Genomic DNA, 20,381 nt, shown 5'->3' on the forward strand with positions numbered 1-20,381 from the left:
ACACACATCCTTCACCCACTTACTATAAATACTCTCTCCGTCTACCTTAATATTGACTCATACAAACACCATCTGAAGGGGGATGCTCCCAGGGCACCACGAGGCCAAGCATGAATCTCACGACGTGAACATTCAGGGAGAAACGTGAGTGGAATTGACATATCATATATATCTTTTCCTCCCACTGAGCATTTTATAACCTAGGGTTTAGTTTACTTAGAAAAAAACACAACTAACGATTTTAACTGACTTTTTAGGTTTGCCCAAAAGTAACTCTTACTTTGGAAAATTGAACAACTTTTTATCATCATTCATTAAACTTTTTAATGAAGTCTTTGACCAACTGTTGCATGCTTGCAGCAAATCTATGTAATTCACCTTTCCAGGTAGGGGTGTTCCGTTTCCGTCAGCTTAAATACCCCAGTCTAGACAAAACCCGCCTTAGAAAGAAGGTCCCTTACAGATAGATTTAATACAAATTTAATCTTTTATTCCAATCAATTTAATCCTATTAAACTGATTCAAAAGATTAAACTTAGGTATCTAATCTCATTAGAACCGTGAAATTAGGTTTATCTCAATCCAATTTTAAAACCTTTTTAAAACATGAGTTCACCTAAGTTCGCATGCAACTCTTTCTTATTGATTTTAGTTCTAATTTCCATTATAACACTTATAACAGGAAACAACTAAAACCAACCTCAATGCAAAGCAACACATACAAGGTATTCATAACTCTTATAAATAAGCCTAAGTGTCATGCTCCATGCATTGTTCATTCATTACTACTGGTATATAACACTTATATAACAAAGCAATGAACCAAGCATACATGCTTCCATACACCCTTATACTATAACTCTTATAATATAAAGATGATGCATGAATATGCTTAATGCATGCATAAATATAACTCTTATATTATATGATGCATGAGCATGCTTTCTTGTAATTTCATTATGTCATTGACTATATTATAACACTTATAATATATGATGCATGAATAAAATGCATAATCTAAAGTGGGTTTTAAATCTATATGTCATACACTATGGCATATAAACAAATAAACATCTAATGTACATTAAATAAAAGTTGATAAATCGGGATAATTGGCCTCAAATCCTCAAGAAAAAGCTAACTATTACAAAGCACAAAGAGTCACTAGTTCAAACAGGCGAACCAGGTCTTGAACCGTCCAAGCGAAGATCGCGTCTCCTTGATCGTGTACCAACTCCTTGTGATCGTTTAGCAACGTTGTGTGAGCATAACCAATCGTTTAGCAATGATCGTATACCTTTGACTATGCGATGAAGCATGAAGGCCACACGATCGTGCAATGCAAGCCTTAAACGATCGAGTAGACGACAACGATGCGGTGAAGCATAATCATCTAAACGATCACTGAGCAAGCATAAAGTATCGTATATCGAGTGATCGTGTAGTCAGTGACTATGCGATGAAGCATGCTGAACTACACGATCATTTAGTGCGCGCGCATTTTATTAAACGACAAGCATCAAATACTCTATGCGATCGTTTACCCCAAGCATCCACGCGATCGAGCAACCAACACTACGTGATAGAGTAAACTCTTTACACTATCGTTTAACATTAGCCATGCGATTGTTTAGTAAATACTACACGATCGGACAGAATTTTTCTACACGATCGTTTAGCCAAATCTCAACGATCGTTTAGCTTGGGTTACACGATGCGACCAACCTTTGGTCTTCTTTCTCGATGAGAACCACATCTCCATGCTTCGAAACTTCATCACGAATGACTCAAAACAACTTCAAACACTTTGAATACATACTCGATTGCTTGTTAATTATGCCCAAAAAACGCAGGGGCCCTTACAAATTAACACTTTGTAAACTTAAAAAAAGCTTTAAACACAGGCAACCATCCCGTAAACATTCATCAACACATCCACAAACACATTGAACATTTAAACGAATTGCAGAACAAACTTAAAACCCACCACGACTGTAAAAGAAGTGCAAAACAACAATGGAATTTGGAATATCTGAACAACCTAGCTCTGACACCAATTAAAGAAAATCACAAACAGAGATCTCCATGAGCAGCGGAAATGGATCGTTCCAAATTCCATTCAGATTGAACACAATAATCACAGTCTTAAACGGAAACGAATAGATTATGCATCAACAGAAATTACAGCATGTTAAAACAGGATTCAAGGGATAGAGTATGTGTACCTTTGAAGAACCATTCTTCAAATATCCCTCGGAAAGTCTCCAATGCGTCCACAACAACACTCGAACGCAACAAACAGCCCACCAACAACACGAACAACCAAAAGCTCCTCAAACTCAATCGAGTCCAACTTGATTCACGAATGGATGTAGAACACCACCATAAGTGTTACCTTGGTATTCTCGGTGTGAGAATCCAGGAGTTGTGGGCTTTGTATGATCTTGGATTGAGGAAGACAGGAGGTATGTGATTGAGTAGACGATCGAATAAGTGGGAGATAAGAATAATGTCTATCGCATAGACGATGTACTCGATCGTTTAGCAAATTGAAGCCTATCAAGTAGACTTTGCTACTCGATCGTGTAGCAACGATCAAAAGAGTAACTATCGTATAGTCAACTCTTAGCTGATCGTGTAGACTTTGTCAACGTTATCGCTTAGTAAAAACTATTTTTACTTGATAGCTTTTTCCGTGAGAAAATCCGAATGGAACAACTACTAATTTTGGAAAACAATTTTTCTTTTATCTCACGGTTGCCATAAAACTTCCAATAACCTCCCACTCAATTGGTTATTAGAGAAAAAGAATTAATTATCATATAATTAATATAAATAAATAAATATGATAACCAACTTATCATATTATATTTATAACTTATAGTTTTAATATTTCAGCATATGAAACATATAAACCATAGTTCTTTTTCTATTTTATGGTACTTAATATAAATCATATTTGTATAATCTTCCAATTAATGTATCTAGTACATCACAACAATTATATCATATATAATTGAATTTCCTCTTGTTAATTTGAACACTTCAAGCTAACCCAAAATCTGATTCTCAACTTGAACCCATTGAGCTACCAAGAGGATCTTATGGACCTGTAGCTTGAAGCTCCAACAATACGTGAATAACTAACTAAACTCTTTAGTCGTGAGATCAACCATCTATTAACTGTTGGGCACTCCACTAAAGACCGATAACTGCACTCTTCTCATATAAATATATTTATGTGTCCATATAACCAATCAACAGTGCGATAACCCTTCACAAATCGCTCGTAAGTACAGTTGAGTCAATTTACCGTTTTGCCCCTGTAGTTACATCTAACTCCTTAAGTACCATTGATTTCTCTAATGAACAATAAGTCATAGTCCTACTATGACTGAGTCATTTCTTCCAAAGAGAGGGTGTGGCCACTATGTTCAAGACCCGGAGTCAACCCTTAAGGGAGCAATTTATCTACTTACCCCTGCTTTGTGGAAAAAGTGAATTCCAACTTGTGTAACTGAGTTCCCAGCTCCTCAATTAGACAAATCCCCAAAAAGGTAGGCTTGTTGAGTTGGCAATCTGGTCACTCTTACCCATACTAATTAAATGACCTCCCTCATAGGCAGGAGTTCCCAAAACACTCAAGATTAAGGTCATGTCACCTATGGTCATTATAGTGAAATGTATGTCTCAATTATCAAAGGCGTTATATAAAAAGACTTACCATCATGGTCCGGTCTTATAAAAACTCTTTGTATAGGACACTCCTGCTTGCATGTCTCCACATGAATGGATATGAGTGGTTGTTACCCATGTATATTGAACCTCCATCTAGATCTTTGTATGTGTTGAACTAGTCCTTGTGAGGTGTCATGTGAAAAGAACACCATGAATCAATAACTCAATCTAGGTTCTTAGCTGGTCCATCATCATTAGCCTTTTGATTTGATGTAGCTAGGGTATCTGAATAGAAAAAAGAGTCTTCCCCTACTGAGTGGACTACCCTTTCTATACTTGCATCTAATCGAATCTTCGATTTTTCTTTGCCTTCTTCTATGGAATTATGCTTGCATCAAGATTTTTGAAGAACTTATCTTGAAAGTAAAAATATTTCTCTCAAGAAAAGCTTATTTGGCAAATCTTTAGTCTCATGGCCCCGGCATTCCCCTACATCCCCTGCGACCTGGCTACGTCATTTCACTTGCCTTGAATGCTTTTAGAAGTGAAAGTTATCCCCAAAAACCAACATGGGTCCTTTCAACATGCTTTGTCCTCACTCACATGCATCCTAGGAAAATTACCAGGAGGTCACCCTACATAGGATTGCTCCAAGCTAAGCATGCTTAACTTTGGAGTTCTTATGATTGAGCCACCGAAAAGGAAGGTGCACCTTGTTAATATAGATAGTAACTTTCAATTATTTTAAGCTTTTCTTGACCATACTTTCATGTCCTCGGGATCCCTCTCGTTCGGATGTGATACTGGTTCATTCATGTACTCCTCCTAAACTCGGGTCATTACAACTTTGTTGGGCTTTGCTGATAATTTGGTGGACTCTGTGAAAGTCCCACCAAGGCCCAAACTTGAAAAATGTTTTAGCTCAAAACCAACCGAAAGAAAACTTTGCCTTGAATACCATGTGCTGAAAGCACAATTCGTGTGAAAGCTTGATCTTGCCTTACACGTTGATGGCCAAGATTAATCCTAGGCACTCACACAATCAGATTTCCTTGAATGACTATCTTTCATTTTTCTTTATTTTAGATCAGAGAGCTCGAGAGAGGAGAGATACAGAAGGGAAAAGTTGTTAAACTTCTTAGAGAAATATGATGAAGATGATGAGTGAATAGTTATGCATAATGAGTAACGAGAAGAGGAAGAGGAAGGACACCAGTCTTTAATGTGGTTCGGCTTCAAGAAGGCCTACATCCACGGAGGAGCTGAGTTTTATTCAAAACTTACAGAGTTATTAAAGAATACAGATAAGTAGCTAGGATAGTTTCTTTTGTTTCAGTACATTTATGAGCTAGCTAAGTTGTATTTATATAGGACTTTACAAAAAAGTGTTACAATAGACTTGTAAAGTTAATTTCAGCATGTATTCTTTAACACTTAGGCGAGCATCAAAGGGAAAGGAAAAAAAGAAATAAAAGAAAAATTTAAGATTTATGAAGGTTCAAACCTAAATTGAAACCAAAGATGGGGCAAAGATTTGAGTGATGATCAGAAATCCTCCCTGAGAGAGGCCTTTACCCTCTTCAATATCAAAGACAATGATCGGACGCCGTATCGGAACTCGAGATTCTAATGCATCCCTTCGTCGACAACCCCAATCAAACCAAACTCAAAGCCATTATCGTCAAGGGGAATCTCACTGCTCCTTTTGATTTCAATTGCTTTCTTGAAATTATGTCCAAGCACATGAAACCTGAGCCCTTCATTCGCCAGCACACGTTGATGAGTATAGGTGAGAAGCTTGAGCCGTCGGAGTTGTGAGTGGATTTGAGAAGTTAAGGTTGGATCCAATGGAAGAATTCAGTATGAGGTTTCATTGCTCGAATGGCGGCCCAATGAAGGAGGAAGTAATGGAAAATTGGTTTTTTGTGCTTTACTGGAATGATTTCTAAAGTAATTTGTGGTGATCTTTTTTCCTTTCCATTACAAGACTTGGTTGGATTTTTAATTTTGGCTAACTTGAAGCTGCTACGATGCAACAACCCTTCAGCAGTCCAAGATTGTTGCCGGTGACTGCGAGAGCTCCCCTAAGCAATAAACATTTTTCTTCCTTTTCTTCATAGACTTGTCAATTGACAAGTTTGTCCATATTTAATTGAACATCAATTAATACAAGGCTCTGATTGCAACACTATTAAACTATGGGAGTTAATTGATGAAATTTAAAGTTTAAGATGTAATTGCAACAAACTTCATAATATAGGGGTGGCCTGTACAATTTTTTCTTATTTTAATAAATCATGTAAATACTTTAAAAATAGTTTTTAATGTTCCCTAACTTTTGCAAAAGAGTAGTTCATACCATCCTTTCAATTAGTTTAACTACCTAAAAGTTTTGTTTCGACACCAAGTATATATGTTTGAGAAAAATATATCAATGTGATATAATCGAAGTGTATTTCCCCATTCATAAGGATTATTCTTTTCCAAAAATGTCATATCAATCATGACCCAAATCATTACATAAAACAAAACAAAGGATACATTTTATTTTATTATTTTGATTATGTTTTTATATATTACATTAATGTATAAATGAAGATACAAATGTTTAAACAGGCGAGTGGTGCTAATGATAAAGTTGGCTTAAGGATTACTTAGTAATCCTTATATATATCAAACCTATATTATTTTGTTTTGGTTAATATATGTGGAATTTAATTTATAATGATAGAGAAACAAATCAAACATTAGGGTTATCAATAAAGAAGATCATATTCAAATCTATCTGGAATTGAAAATACCAATATCTAATGACACGAGTAATGATAATCATAACGTCGTCGTCTGAAGTAATATTCAGTAATTCTCTCTTATATATATATATATATATTTGGAGGGAGGGTCAATATATGGGAATTTTAATTTATTAATGATTGAGAGGCAAATCAAAACATTATTACACCATTGATTCCGATGGAAAAAAGGAACTACAAAGAAAATCATAAGGAAAGTCTAATACTAATCCACCATTGAAAATTTTGCATTAGTTTATTATTATTATTATTATTGTTATTATTATTATTAAACACTAATGACTAATCTAACCTAGTTAAAATTGCTGGGAAATACCAAAATTTTGGGGATCTTCAGTGGCTGGCTTTTCAATTTTGTAGCTCTATTTCTGCCCACATTGTCAAATCCACTCACAATTTGGACCCTAGGCCTCTCTTACTAATAGACTTGGTTCCTAACAAGGCACACATGGGAACAAATCAAATTTTAGGCTCCAATGGATGACAAATAAAAAATTGCTAATATACCCCTCTATTTTTAATTTATTAATTGATAGAAAATTAAAATATAACAAAGTTAAATCGGTAATTTTATTTTTAAAAAATCCAACAAAATCTTGCAAAATTCAACCATTTTAGTCTGAAAATGGTTCTAACAGAATAAAATTCGAGTGATATCCATCAAGGTTTAAAATCATGGTATGACTCAATTGGTTATGACATTGTATACTTGACCCAGAATTCAAAGGTTTGAATCTCCATTTACTCATGTTGTTTGTTAACTTAAAAACAAGAATATGTCTAATTATTTTGATTTTCTCTTTAAAATGCTCCCTATAACAAAAGCTATATATATGTACAAATTCTTATCGAATTGAGAGGAATATAAGAAAGCATAAAACCATTTTTTTTTTTAACTTCTATAGCATTTTTATTGAAAAGTACAAGTTAGCTTACTTGCTAATGATTTCATTGGGCAAGAGTGGAAGGGAAAGAACTAATTTAAGAAGATAACATGATATTGAAGAGACTACAAACAAAACTCACACCAGATATTTTCTTTTTAACACTATTTAGCTTAAGACTAAGGCATAAAGCTGGCTCATAAAGCTAATAAACAAACTAACCCATGGTGTACGAAGGTGTTGGCAAGTTGATAACTGTTGTCTTCACTTTGGTCATCATGTTGATGCTGTTGGTAACACCTTGAGAACCAATTCCACTGTCCTTGATTCCCTGTTCCACACCCTCGAGTTCATAAAAACGATAGACGTTTTGATAATAATGGTGGCCATTTTAGATATTTACGGTACCTGGAATGGGAAATGATCAGGTCCTCGAGCAGGTGCAGAGTTGATTTGAACTGTTCCAGTTTCCATTGCGTCGCTTATCAATATCGCCTTGTTAATGTCCTTTGTGAAGACACATCCCTGTTTTTCACACATTACTCAACTCAAATAGCAATGTTGAAAGTTTTGCTAAATATAGTTTTAAATTGATCTTTCTTTAGGTCATTTGTGAGCATATACTAAAAGAAATCAAGAAAAAACAATTATTCAAACACGTTTCTAAAAGATTTTTGTTCTAAAAACAGAACATTGTGCTCAAAACCGTTTCCAAATGAAGAAGCTCGAGTTATTTTTGTTAGATGATATACTATTAAATTTGCCTTCACTCATCGGCTTAAGTTTATAGTTCAATCGACAATTTAAGAATTTCTACACAACTTAGTAGAAGGTAAAGCACATTTCTCAGAATAACTAAATGAGACTTTATTTTATACCTGAAGTCCAAAGTTGCTAGCATTACAATGGTGGATTCCTTCTTCAATAGAACTGATCCTAATGACTGGCAAAACTGGACCAAAAGGTTCCTCCCATGCAATCCTCATATCAGGCCTAACATTATCTAATAACAAGGGCCAAATCAGGTTGCCCTCTCTTCTGTACTCTTGGCAAAATGTTGCTCCCTTTTCCTTTGCATCCATTACCAACCCTTCAATAAAATTCGCCGAGGATTCGGTCACGACTGGAGTAATATCTGAGTCATCTTCAGGGGCACCAACAGTTAATTTAGCCACCCGTGCCTTTACTTTCTCGACTAAAGCATCTGCGACGGACTCCATTACCAAAACAACTTTTACGGCAGTACACCTTTGGCCACTGTCGTCAAAAGAAAATAAGTACCAAGCAACTTAGTTGACACCTATCAGTAAGCTTTTGAAAATGAATTTTCAGAAAAAATGACTTTGATAAGAAGAAGATCATCACAAGATCAGTTCACAAAAAACAACCTACTCTGTTCTAAACATGAAGGACAAGAACAAGTTTTCTTCTTTCTATCAAATCAGCCAATTAGTTAAGCTTTTCACTCATGACAAAGAATGGAAAATGGGAAGCTAATATGAGTCTGGTATCAACCAGTATAAATGAACGAAAGCAGGCATGTTCCAAGCGCAAATTTGAACATATCTCCTGTGCCTAGAAATTTATGAATAAACCCTTGAATGAATTTGAGAAGGATCTGCTCTCACCTGTAAGAAAAGCCTCCCTTTATAATGTTAGCAGCAACTAAATCGAGATCTGCATCCTGGAGCACAATGCAGGCGTCTTTGCCTCCCAGTTCCATCTGAAGAGGTATCATGCCTGCTTTCTTTGAAATTGCAATACCGGTATCCCCACCAGTAAAGCTGCACAGAAAAAACAAGTACAAAACCGAGTCACACGAATAGAAGATCTCATAAATCATCATCAAGCGAGAATGAAGCAGTATTTACCTTATACAGTCGACACCTGGATGCATCGTGAGGAAATCACCTATCTCGGAACCTTTTCCAGTGACACAACTAATAAGGCCTTTTGGAAAACCAGCTAGGTGGAAGCAATGTACCATGTGGAGAGCAGAAACTGCGCCCTGCATTATAGTAAGAGCATTATACAGATGACAAACAAATTCTACAATGTCAGCTCTCTTATATTTTTCTTATTCAATCTACTTCATGAGCCTAGATATTGGTTGTGTTTTCTCATGATCCGCTTGAGAAAAATGAAACAGAACAGGAGTTTACAGTCAGTCGTTGAGTTATTTTATTCAATATTCATCAATGAAGAATGCATTAGAGAGACCACAATCATGTATGATGAGCTAATTTTGTGTAACGTACCTGAGTTGGAGGCTTGAGGACGATAGAATTTCCAGCAATCAAAGCGGGGGCAATTTTTGAAACAGCCAAATTGACAGGATAGTTGAATGGAGGAATGGCTAAAATCACACCAAGAGGGATCTGGATTTTTCAATTTCAAAAGTGGTGCATAAAAAATGTTAACAACTTCAAATACTTCTAAAGGTGTTTTTATCCGTCTTTTTATGATTAATATTTTTCTTAAAAAATATTTCAAAAATTGGAAAATCACGAAAATTAGAAGAGTAATTAAGATAATAATAAATTACTAAGATAAAGACAAAAATATTACCCAATTTTTTTTTTTTTTTTTTTTGCAAAGGTATTATAATTAAAGTGTGGGATGGGGGAATCGAATCTCTGATCTCAAAGTTGATAGTACAAGCACTATGTCAACTGAATTACGCTCATGTTGGCAAAAAAAAATTATATAACGAAAAGAAAGATTAGTGACAGAAATTGAAGCAGAGAGAGATTAACAAGAGAAAGTAACTATGTGGGAAAAAAATTTTGCGAGAGAAAATGTGTAAAGGGAGGAACAAATGAGAGAGAATATGTAAAGAAAGAATAGTGAGAAAAGTAGTGTATAAAAAAAGAAAATACTTAGGTACATCTTGAACATCACCTATATTTGTACATTCACTAAGTTGTCAAATCATAATTTAGTCATGTGGCAAATTCTTTATATTTCTTTTTTGAAATAGTTTAATTCTTTTTTTTTTTGAGTGATGAGAGAGAAAACACAGAAATAAGTGCATTTTGGAATGCACTCAAATATTACCCAAAAAAATTTTGCGACAGAAACGTGTGAAGAGATATCTTGTTAAATAAACAAAAAGAAAAAATATATATATGGAATCTAAAGATGTAGCAATTAACTAAAACCAAAAACATTCTAACAAATGTCTAATTTAAAGATGGTTTTGAAACAAATGAAAAAAATATAGGGTATTTTTTGTAATTTAGTCTAAAAAGTGTATCATATGGGAAAATAAAAGGTTAGTGAGAGAATATATGGGTAAAAAGCGATCCAGAAAAGGTATGGGTAGAGTTTAGAGAAAAAAGAAAGTAGTGAGAGCATGAAAATAGATGATAAGGAGAAAAAAAAAAGATTTAAGAGTAATCAGAGTAATAAAGTAGGTCATAAATGATTAAGATGAAATATTAGCCATTGAAAGACAAACATTTAAGACATAAAGTGCTTAATCATCTAAAAGTAATTATGTCCCAACGAAACATACAAAACAGAAAAGATGAGAACATTTACCTTGGAAGTAAGGCAATATTTGGTCCTTTCATTTCCAGGGAAACTGTCGGAAACCAAGAACTTCCCCTCACCCAAGATCCTAACACCTTCTTCAGCACAATATGAAACAAGATCCCCAGACCTCACAACCTTCACAGAATTCAAACCCATTACCACAACTTCACATTTCCACAGTAAAAGCTACCAAAAATCCAACAAAAACAAGAAAAACAAACAACAAATGTAACTCAATAATAGTACCTCAGTCACTGCATCTTTGGCTGGTTTTGCAATTTCCTTCACCAAACATTCAGCAATGGGGGCTTTGTGTTCTTTCAAAATTGCAGCAGCTTTGTGTAGTAGCTCTGCTCTCTTCCACAATGGAGTCTTTGCCCATGATTTCTGAGCAGTTTTGGCTATTTCCATCACTTTATTAACCTCCTCTTGGTTACAAGCTATTTTAACAAACACCTTACAGGCATTAATTACCTTCCAAACATTCTCATAATTCACAAACATTTCTATTAACCCACAACATTTTTTCAACAAACGTCTCGAAATTGACTTCAGGACCTCAGAATTAAAAGGAAAACAAACAGAAAAACATGGAAATGGGGGGATTTTGTTTTGTTTTTTTGATGGGGTTATACCTTGAACTCTGTACTGAGTCTTCCTTGTAGTGGGGTTGATAATGGCGACGGATTTCCCCGAGGAGGATTTCTTCCATTCACCCTCGGAATAGTATTTGTAGACTTCACCATCGAGAATCTCTGCAAAAACCCCATTACCCGCCATGGAAATTGATGAGAAAAAGGAATAGGGGGAATTTGGAGGAGATTCTTGAGAGAGAGAGAAGAAATTGAAAGAGATGAAAAGAAGAGTATGTGGCTGAATTTGGATGATGGGTTGTTGGTATAAATAGGAAGGAGGAGGACGAAGTGCCACGCTTTTGAATGTGAAAGGCTCAAACCAGGGAGTGGCTTCTCTTTCGCCATGTGAGCATTTTAACTGTTTTTACACTCTACTGTCTTTTTATGGCAAACTGAGCCTTTTTTAAAAAACAAAAAAAAACAAAAAAACAAATTCTAAAAATAAAAATTCTTTTAGTTTTTAGATCTTAATTTAGTTAAAATATCATTTTTTTCAATAAATTTTAAATTTATGTAATTTTAGTTTGTCTTTCGATAAATCTTAAATTTAATCTATTTTATTAATTTATTGTTTACTTTTTCAAAAAAATTTATTACCTTTTAGTATTTTCACTATAAATTTTGAATTTTCCCTTAAAGATTATTTTTATTATTCAATCAATTTCAATAAAATTTAAAATTGGATATTAAATAATACGACGACTAAAATTGAAGAATGTCCAAAATATGGGGTATTTTGATCCTTTTAATAAATATAAAGGTAAATTTAAAAAAAAAAAAAAAACTATTGAATTTTATTTTGTTTCAAAGATGTCCATATTCTTTTAGAAGTTGCAATGTTACTGTGGAGATTTCAAAACTATGTTTGAAGTCCATATTGGTTTTGTAATTAACTAGGACCTATGAAAAAAATTTGGATCCTAACATTCTAATGAATATCTACTTGAAAAGTAGTCTAAAACGTTTATGAAAAGTCAATGATAATATTTTAGTTATAAGGATATGGATATTTTTTAAATCTGAGAAAGTTGAAGGTCATTATGTAATCAATAGTTGAAACATAAAAAGTTGGGTTTTTTTACCAAAAAAAAAAAAAATGGGTATTTAGTATCATGAAAGGGATGGATCATAAGAAAATAAAGAGCCAAAAATATAGGAAGCTTATTGAATGATTAGTGTTTATTGTTTTCAGTTACCAACAACATTGTATATTAAATAAATATATATATATATATATATATATATATATATATATATATATATATATATTAACCAACATGAGAATGTGTTTTTTTTTTTTTCAATATTTGCTTAATTACCACTAAATTTTGGGATTTTCATACTTTTGAGCTCCCAAACTTGTGGATCTTCCCATCTTTGTTTTTACTTTTTCTCTTCTAAATTTTGTTTGGATTTAATTACATTTCTAAGATTAGTAAATAAAATCGAACTGTAGTTAAATTTATTCTGATCTCGATTTCATCCTAATTTAAACATGATGCTAAATTCTCGTTTCAAAATTAAAAAAACAAAAGTAATAATTTTTTTACACAAAAGATAAATTTATTGTTTGGTTTTATATCTTGACTCAATTTTCGAATTTTAAAAGATAAAGATAAAATCAACGTGAATGTAACTCAACCTAATATAGAATTTTGAGATGAGCGATTTGATTTTCTAGCTAATATTATTACTCAATTAACTTAAATCTTCATTAAAAATTTCAAAATGTTTGTTTTTTTCCAAAAAAAAAAAAAAAAAAAAAAAAAAAACACATGTTACATGTGTTAGAACCTGAATTCATCATGGTGCAAGAGAAAATTAGTTGCTTTGGATTCCTTGGCTTGAGAGAAACAAGAACACCACCTGTATCTTTTGATGCAATTAAAACAAATATATATATTAATTTTTATTTCAAATAAAACCAAAGGTTAAAATGGAGATTTCAAGGAATAATAGCCTACTTAATCACATGATGATCATGAAACTAATAAACTAATGGTTAACATAAATATAATTCACAATAAATACCTCGACGTTTTATATAGTAATAGTTATGCTCGAATTAGTAATTCTATTAGTCAGATTGTGTTTTAAAAATAGGCTTCAATTCAATAGATTGGCTTTGTAATAACAACTTAAATCAATTATATAGTTTTAATATCATTATAAATACTCTAACACAAACTATATGTCATTTGAGTTAATAGTCGTTTTAGCAAAATGAATCATACATTAAACTCATATAAACTAACTAATCTCTAAAGTTTTTTTTTCCTTGATAAAACTAATGTATGATTGCCAAAACAACCGTAATTCAATTGTCATAAACTTATAATACTATCATGAGGTGAAAAGTTCGATTCTCTTCTATTCTACACATTGCCAAAAAAAAAAAAAAAAAAAAAAAAAAAACTAATATAGAATCATATATATGCTCTCAAGAACATTAACATCCTTTCCCTCGAAAAGAACAACATCAATACATCATATAACAATCCTTGAAAAATCATTTCGAGCATTAAAAGGAAGTCCGAAATTCACATACAATCTTATATTGAATCATGAATACATCAATTTGAACATAACTAAGTAGATAAGACACGATTATCATTCTAAAGATCAATAATTCGAAATATGATACGTTTTTTAACGAGAGTATTGTAACCTGAAGATGCAATTTGGAAGGCAGAGTTGGTGAGAAAATGGAGGTAGGAGAGGTGAGCCATCAAAATAATAATTAATGTTTATATATTCTGTGTTTGGATAGCGAGAAAATTTGCATAATTTTCCGGGAAAGGAAAGGAAAATTTTAGCTAAGTCGTAGGAGTGAGGATGGTAAGAAAGGGAAGGTTAAAAAAGAGTTTGAGTGGTGGGACAGTTAACTCGGTAGAAACTGTTTTTACTGTGTAAATTTTCAATTTGGTTTTCCATGCAAACATGCACAACGTGTTTGTGGAGTTTTTTTTTTTTTTTCCATTACACACCACACCTTAAATTTCTCAACTCGTTCAAACTTTTCCTTTGTTTTCTTCTAAAATTTTTAAAAAAAAAATAAAAATAAAAATAAAATAAAAAAACTTTTTTTTTATGTTCTAATTTGATAATATGTATCAGTTTAATCCTTTTAGTTGTAAGAGTTGCAATTTGGTCCTTTATGATTTTGTTATATCTTTCTCAAAATAATGTCATGGTTTCTTTAATTTTATTATTTTTGGAAGTATAGTATTGAAACTTTCAAGGGTTTTGAAAAGAAAAAAAAAAAGGTGCAACTATCAAACTACATAATCCATGTGTCAAGCATAATATATAACAATATTTTGTAGCACAAGAAATAAACAATAAGAAGAAACACAAGAGTTGGTAATCCAGTTCGTTGCAAAGTCACTTACGTTTGGAGGATACTGTGTCCTGTGGAAAGAAATTTCAACCGCGCTTACAACTTAGTTCTTATATATTAGATATACCAATTGAAAAATATCATAAATAACCTTCGAGAACAACTAAAGGAAAATGGCACCAAAAATCATAATCAAATAAGAGATATTCTTCCAATAAAGGCAGCTTTGACCAACACACGATGCTTTACCCATAGAGAAACAATTTTCCTAACAAAAATAGATACTCAACCTAAAATGTTATAACATGTTTATATGTAAAGAGACCTTAAAACTTCAATAACTTGTGAAAATAAACCATCTCACGAACAAAAAGAAAAAAAGTCTCGCATAAAAAAAATGGTATGTTTTGAAAAGTTTTTTAATTTTTAACGATTTGAATAGTCAACAAATTTGAAAGATCAAATTCATATAGCAAATACAAGTTACATGAACAAAAATGCTTAATTATTTGAATTAAATATAATTTACTAGTTTTAGTAGAGATGATAAACTAAGCAGAAAATAAATTTATCCCTAATTTTTTTAATTAAAAAAAAAAAAGAAGAAAAGATAATAAAAACCTTAAAATAATGTCAAATTTAAACGTAACTATGTCCATGAATTTAATCACTAGCCTTCCACAATTGTCACACTTAAAATACATAAATAAAAAATTATAAAATTGTACATAGATGAGATACTATTTGTAAAAGAGAGCACATATACATACATCAATTAATGAAAGAAATAAATATAAATTATAAAAAAAATATCAATTTTAATTATGAACTTGATAAGATTCTGTCGTGTGTATCACATTTACCATAAACTTTTAATCTTATTAAATTATATTTTATATTTAAACAAACATTTGTGAAACTTGATAATTGAAAAAAAAATTCATATACATGCAAAATAGGTTTAGGCCTCATTTAGTAACATTTCTGTTTTTTGGTTTTTTTATTTATTGTTTCTAAGCTTATGAAAAACGAAATCATTTGGTAAATGTAGTTTTCATAAACTTTATCAAAATTGTGATGAAAATTCAAAAATATAAAAAAATCAAATTTCGTTTCTTGCTTCTTACTTCTTATTTTAATTTTTTTCCCGTTCATAAATTAAAATATTACTTTATTATTTTTACTACTAAAATGATTATAAATATCATAAATTAAATATAATATAAAGTTTTTTTATATTTAATTTTTAAAACTTACTTTCATGACATTTTGAATTATAGATATTAAGCTTAACTCCTCTCTCAAGCATGTTCCCATTTTGCCCCTCTCATCATGAGCCTTATGATCTCTATTGGGAAAAGTGCACCAAATATTTGGGATTAGTTTGAATTGATAAGGTATATATGTCAAATATGTGAGGGTTATTTCTCTTTATGGGTAAATGTTCCTAAACCATAACTTTCCCTCCTCACATATCAATTTCTACATAGAAAGTAGTGCCTTTTGACACAACTATCCATATCCCTTCACATTCCCCTTTCAAAATTTCAATTTTAGCTGCAAAGAAACCTATTTCGATTAGGTATATTTGATCTTGAGACTTCAAAGATTTTGAAAAGTAACACATAAATTACAACAAAATTTTATGGGTTTGTAATGCTTACGTTTCTCATTTTCAATTTTTTTTTAAAAATAAAATACACTTAAGATTAAAATACTATTTTGATCTCTATACTTTTAGGATTGTTCAGTTTTAGTTCCTATACTTTCAAACGCTCAATTTTAGTCCATGTATTTTTTATAAATTTTAAATTTAGTCCTTAAAAGTTAATTTTTATTGAAATCAACTAAATAATTATAATATTAATGATTTTCATGTAAGAAAATATAATATGTGAATATGTTTTCAAAATTTAGAGTAGAAATGCTAATGAGTAACTAAGGTTTTTGAAAAATAAAATCAACAATAAACAAGCAATACGGACTAAATTTAAGATTTATTAAAAGTATAGGAATTAAAATTTGACATTTGAAATACATCAACAAAAATTAGATGAAGTTCAAAGTATAAAAACCACGATGGTATTTTAAACCTACATTTAATAACTATACCTTTTTTTAAAAAAAAAAGATTTCTTGTTTCCTTTTACCGCATTCTCTCTTTTTTTTTCAATATTAATAAAATTATAATTTAGGTGATCTCAAATCAATATAAATTGGAGAGAGAATTATATTTCGTGGTTTGAACTTGAACGTGGGGCCTTCTATACCACCCAACTTTGGTATCATATTAAATCATTTATTGATTCAAAAGCTTAAATTTATGGGTGAATATAAACTTAACATTATACCAACAAAGTAAGAGATTGCTTAATAATGATAATGGTAAAAACCAATAAATGCTTACCCAATGTATATTTTTAGTTTTTTTTTTTAAAAAAATATATGTATAAAAAAAAAAAAAGATGACAAATCAATTAGAGAACATCTCACCTAGTTATTTGCTTAATTAATTTATTTATTAAAATTTTAGTTTTAAAAAGTTCTCTATCCTCCAAGAAAGTTGGGTTGGTGATGGAGACATCTTTGTCACTAACCTAAAATTCAAAATCTCTTTTCTTAGCTCATCTTTTATTGAGAAGGTCCCATTTAGAGAGAGATTAAGCTCCCTTTGGAATTTGTGAGGTGAATATAATGCATAGTGGGAATTTATGGAAGGTATATATTCAAAGTTTAATTGCTACTTTTTTTTTTTTCTTTTATGATGTTTTAGAAAATGTGAAATTTGTTAAGTATAATTTCTTATTGATTTTAATTTTTAAAGAAGTTAAATTTGTATAATTTTTAAATTTTGAACCTTTTTTAATCTTTATTTTCTTTTTTAAAAAAATTAATATTTATTATTATTCCACCAGAAACAATGACTATGAAATATCATAAAATAAGAATGTTACCAAACAAAAAAGAAATATAATAATAATAATAATAAGTCTATGCATGTGTGTCAGAGAGAGGAAATGAACTTTCTTTTTTTTTTTTTTTACTACAGAAACTACTTTTTCGAGATCGACGGTATAAAATTTACGTCGATTGAACTATGCTTATTTTGGATCTTCATTTTAGTTATTTCAATGTCGTTATTGAGTAATTTATTCCACTTACATTTATGTGTAAGTTAATAATTATAGGATAATATATCAATACTATGGTTCTACATTTTCATTGACTTGTCAACTTTTTCGTTAATATTTCTACATTTTCATGGATTAGATATCGATATAAGAGTGATTCAACATTCTTATTATATCACTAAAAAAAATCCAAGAAACATGAAAAAAAAGCAACAAAAAGTCACTAACATGAATATAATATAAATTAACTTGTTTGAAGAAAGATATAATATTTATTTATAATTTTAAAATATTTTATTATTATAAAATTTTCAAAAATATCTATCAATATTGATATTTTATCAATATTTTGATCTATATTTTTATAACATTAAGACTTCGACATTTCCGTTGATATCGACATGAAGATAAATATATATTTTTTATTTGACAGAAGAAATTTTTTTTGTTAAAGCATGTGATACATTAAAAGAAAGGGGTTAGGTGCATCTATAGAAAATATAGTGTAAAATTTCTGTGGTTTTTAAGCCTTTAAATTATTTGTGCACAAAAAGACATTTTGGAGTGTGAATATTTTGTGGTCATTGTGTGAGAAAATGAAGGCAAAGTGGCCCACCATTTCTCTGTCTCTATTCCATAGCCATATATATGTTGCATATAAAGCAAAAGGGAAGTTTAATTTCTTAAATGATTTTCATTTTTTTTTTTACATAATTTATCCCATAAATTATTTTTCATATATGTATATAAAGGAATATTATTCCAATGGAATATCCCTAGCCCAACTAAATGTATAATAGGCTTAGGTAGTTTTTTTTTTACCAATCCAAATATAAAAATATATGTTTTTTTAACCCAACTGAGTTTGACTATCAAGGATGTATAAACTATTAATAACAACCAATAAAATCTAATATTTTTTTACAATGTAATCGAGTGGAAGAATCAAACCTATGATCTTTAAGTTAGTATTACATGTTTTTATTTCTGTTGAATTATATGTTGGTTGTGACTCGAAAAAATTCTAAATAAAACAAATTAAATGATCGTTATATATATGTAATATAGCTAAATCAGACCTAGCTCAATTAAAAAATAATAATAATATTAGAATTTGGAAGGGATAAATATTTGTGGTAGATCTATTATAGAACTTAGGTGTGTGGTCTTAAAAAGCATGGTTTCTCCATATCAATTATTGGACTTTTCAAAAGAAGGGGCAATAAATATCATTTCTACAAAGTGAATTGCACTCAATACTTTTCCCACTATCCAACCACTTTTTTTTTGGGTATCATTAAAAAGGATAGGATATGCATATTTGAATTTCGTAATTTGAGTCATTAATAAAATTTATAAAGAAATTGGTAGGACAATTTTTTTTAGTTTGAAAAAAAATGGATAGACATTCTCTTTTAATAACAATTTCATTTTTAACTGTTTTTTAAGGCTTTTTTTAATTAATTTTTTTCAATTATGTATTCAACTTCCTTAAAAAAAACACTTAAATTTATAGTCAAATTCTAAATAAAAAAAAAAAAAAAAAAAACAAACAAAGATGTTTAAAATTGTTTTCTTATATCACATTTTGTAACTATTTAGTTTTTGAAAATTATGTTTATAAATAACTCCTTCAACCTTTAAATTTTATAATTTTTACAAATGTTTTAAAAAGTCAAACCAAATTTGTTAAAACTAAAAAGAAAAGTTGTTATTATTTTTTTTTTAATTTGGCTGACCAATAATTCAGCTCTTGTATTTAAGAAATATGTAAATTATTGTATGAAATCGAGAGGAAATAAACTTAGCTTTCAAAAACTGAAAACCAAAAACGAAATGGATACCAAATAAAATCTTAGTTTTTCAAAATTTTACTTCGTTTCGTAGGGAGTGAATAACAAATCGTAAAACTTTAAGTGGAAGCAAGGTTTATAATCTCAATTTTCAGAAACCAAATACTAAAAAATCAAATGGTTATCAAGAACTTTAAATTTTATTAGGCATATATAAAAAGTTGTAAAAACATATTAAACACTTTTTAAACCATAGACGATACTCGTATATTAAAGTTTATAAAGCTTATTAAATATAAACCTAAAATTTTATAGACTAACTTTGTAATTTAGCATGTTCTTCCTCTCTTTGCTATGCAGAGTTTGTAGATTTAAATGGAAGTGATATTTTCATTGTATCTTATTTATTTATTATTGAAAAGCCCTTCTAAAATGTTATCTAATTTTGAGAATGTTTTACTCTATAGCATAATAATATGATACATTTATAAATCTGTTAAACTCTTATTTAATCATAATATATCATTTAATTATGCCGATTTTTGTAAATTTTTCACATATATATTTCGA

At 30.5% G+C, this 20,381-nt stretch overlaps 1 protein-coding gene and 1 pseudogene across 1 annotated transcript; one reads left to right on the forward strand and one right to left on the reverse strand.

Moving 5' to 3' along the window:
* The first annotated feature begins 4,900 nt into the window (after positions 1-4,900).
* Positions 4,901-5,574, forward strand: LOC120079288 (putative calcium-binding protein CML13 pseudogene; annotated as a pseudogene).
* Positions 5,575-6,586: 1,012 nt separating this feature from the next.
* Positions 6,587-11,893, reverse strand: ALDH11A3 (aldehyde dehydrogenase 11A3). The gene is made up of 10 exons (XM_039034338.2): positions 11,548-11,893; positions 11,159-11,352; positions 10,919-11,047; positions 9,634-9,753; positions 9,247-9,383; positions 9,004-9,159; positions 8,254-8,632; positions 7,784-7,900; positions 7,598-7,706; positions 6,587-6,925 (listed from the first exon to the last, which is right to left on the reverse strand). The coding sequence occupies exons 1-10, from the start codon at positions 11,690-11,692 to the stop codon at positions 6,882-6,884; spliced, it is 1,530 nt and encodes a 509-aa protein (XP_038890266.1). The 5' UTR covers positions 11,693-11,893; the 3' UTR covers positions 6,587-6,881.
* Positions 11,894-20,381: the final 8,488 nt, after the last annotated feature.

The sequence above is a fragment of the Benincasa hispida genome, chromosome 6, assembly GCF_027475165.1.
Source record: "Benincasa hispida cultivar pf3 chromosome 6, pf3_genome.v1.1, whole genome shotgun sequence".
Classification (NCBI taxonomy): Eukaryota; Viridiplantae; Streptophyta; class Magnoliopsida; order Cucurbitales; family Cucurbitaceae; genus Benincasa; species Benincasa hispida.

What these genes read in the sequence shown, in the direction of transcription:
- ALDH11A3 (XM_039034338.2), bottom strand. Translation starts at nt 11,692, where the DNA reads ATGGCGGGTAATGGGGTTTTTGCAGAGATTCTCGATGGTGAAGTCTAC. An exon ending in AATATTGCCTTACTTCCAAG is followed by an intron (nt 9,754 to 10,918) that starts GTAAATGTTCTC and finishes TGAAAAATCCAG; the next exon opens with ATCCCTCTTGGTGTGATTTT. An exon ending in CTAGCAACTTTGGACTTCAG is followed by an intron (nt 7,901 to 8,253) that starts GTATAAAATAAA and finishes TGTGAAAAACAG; the next exon opens with GGATGTGTCTTCACAAAGGA.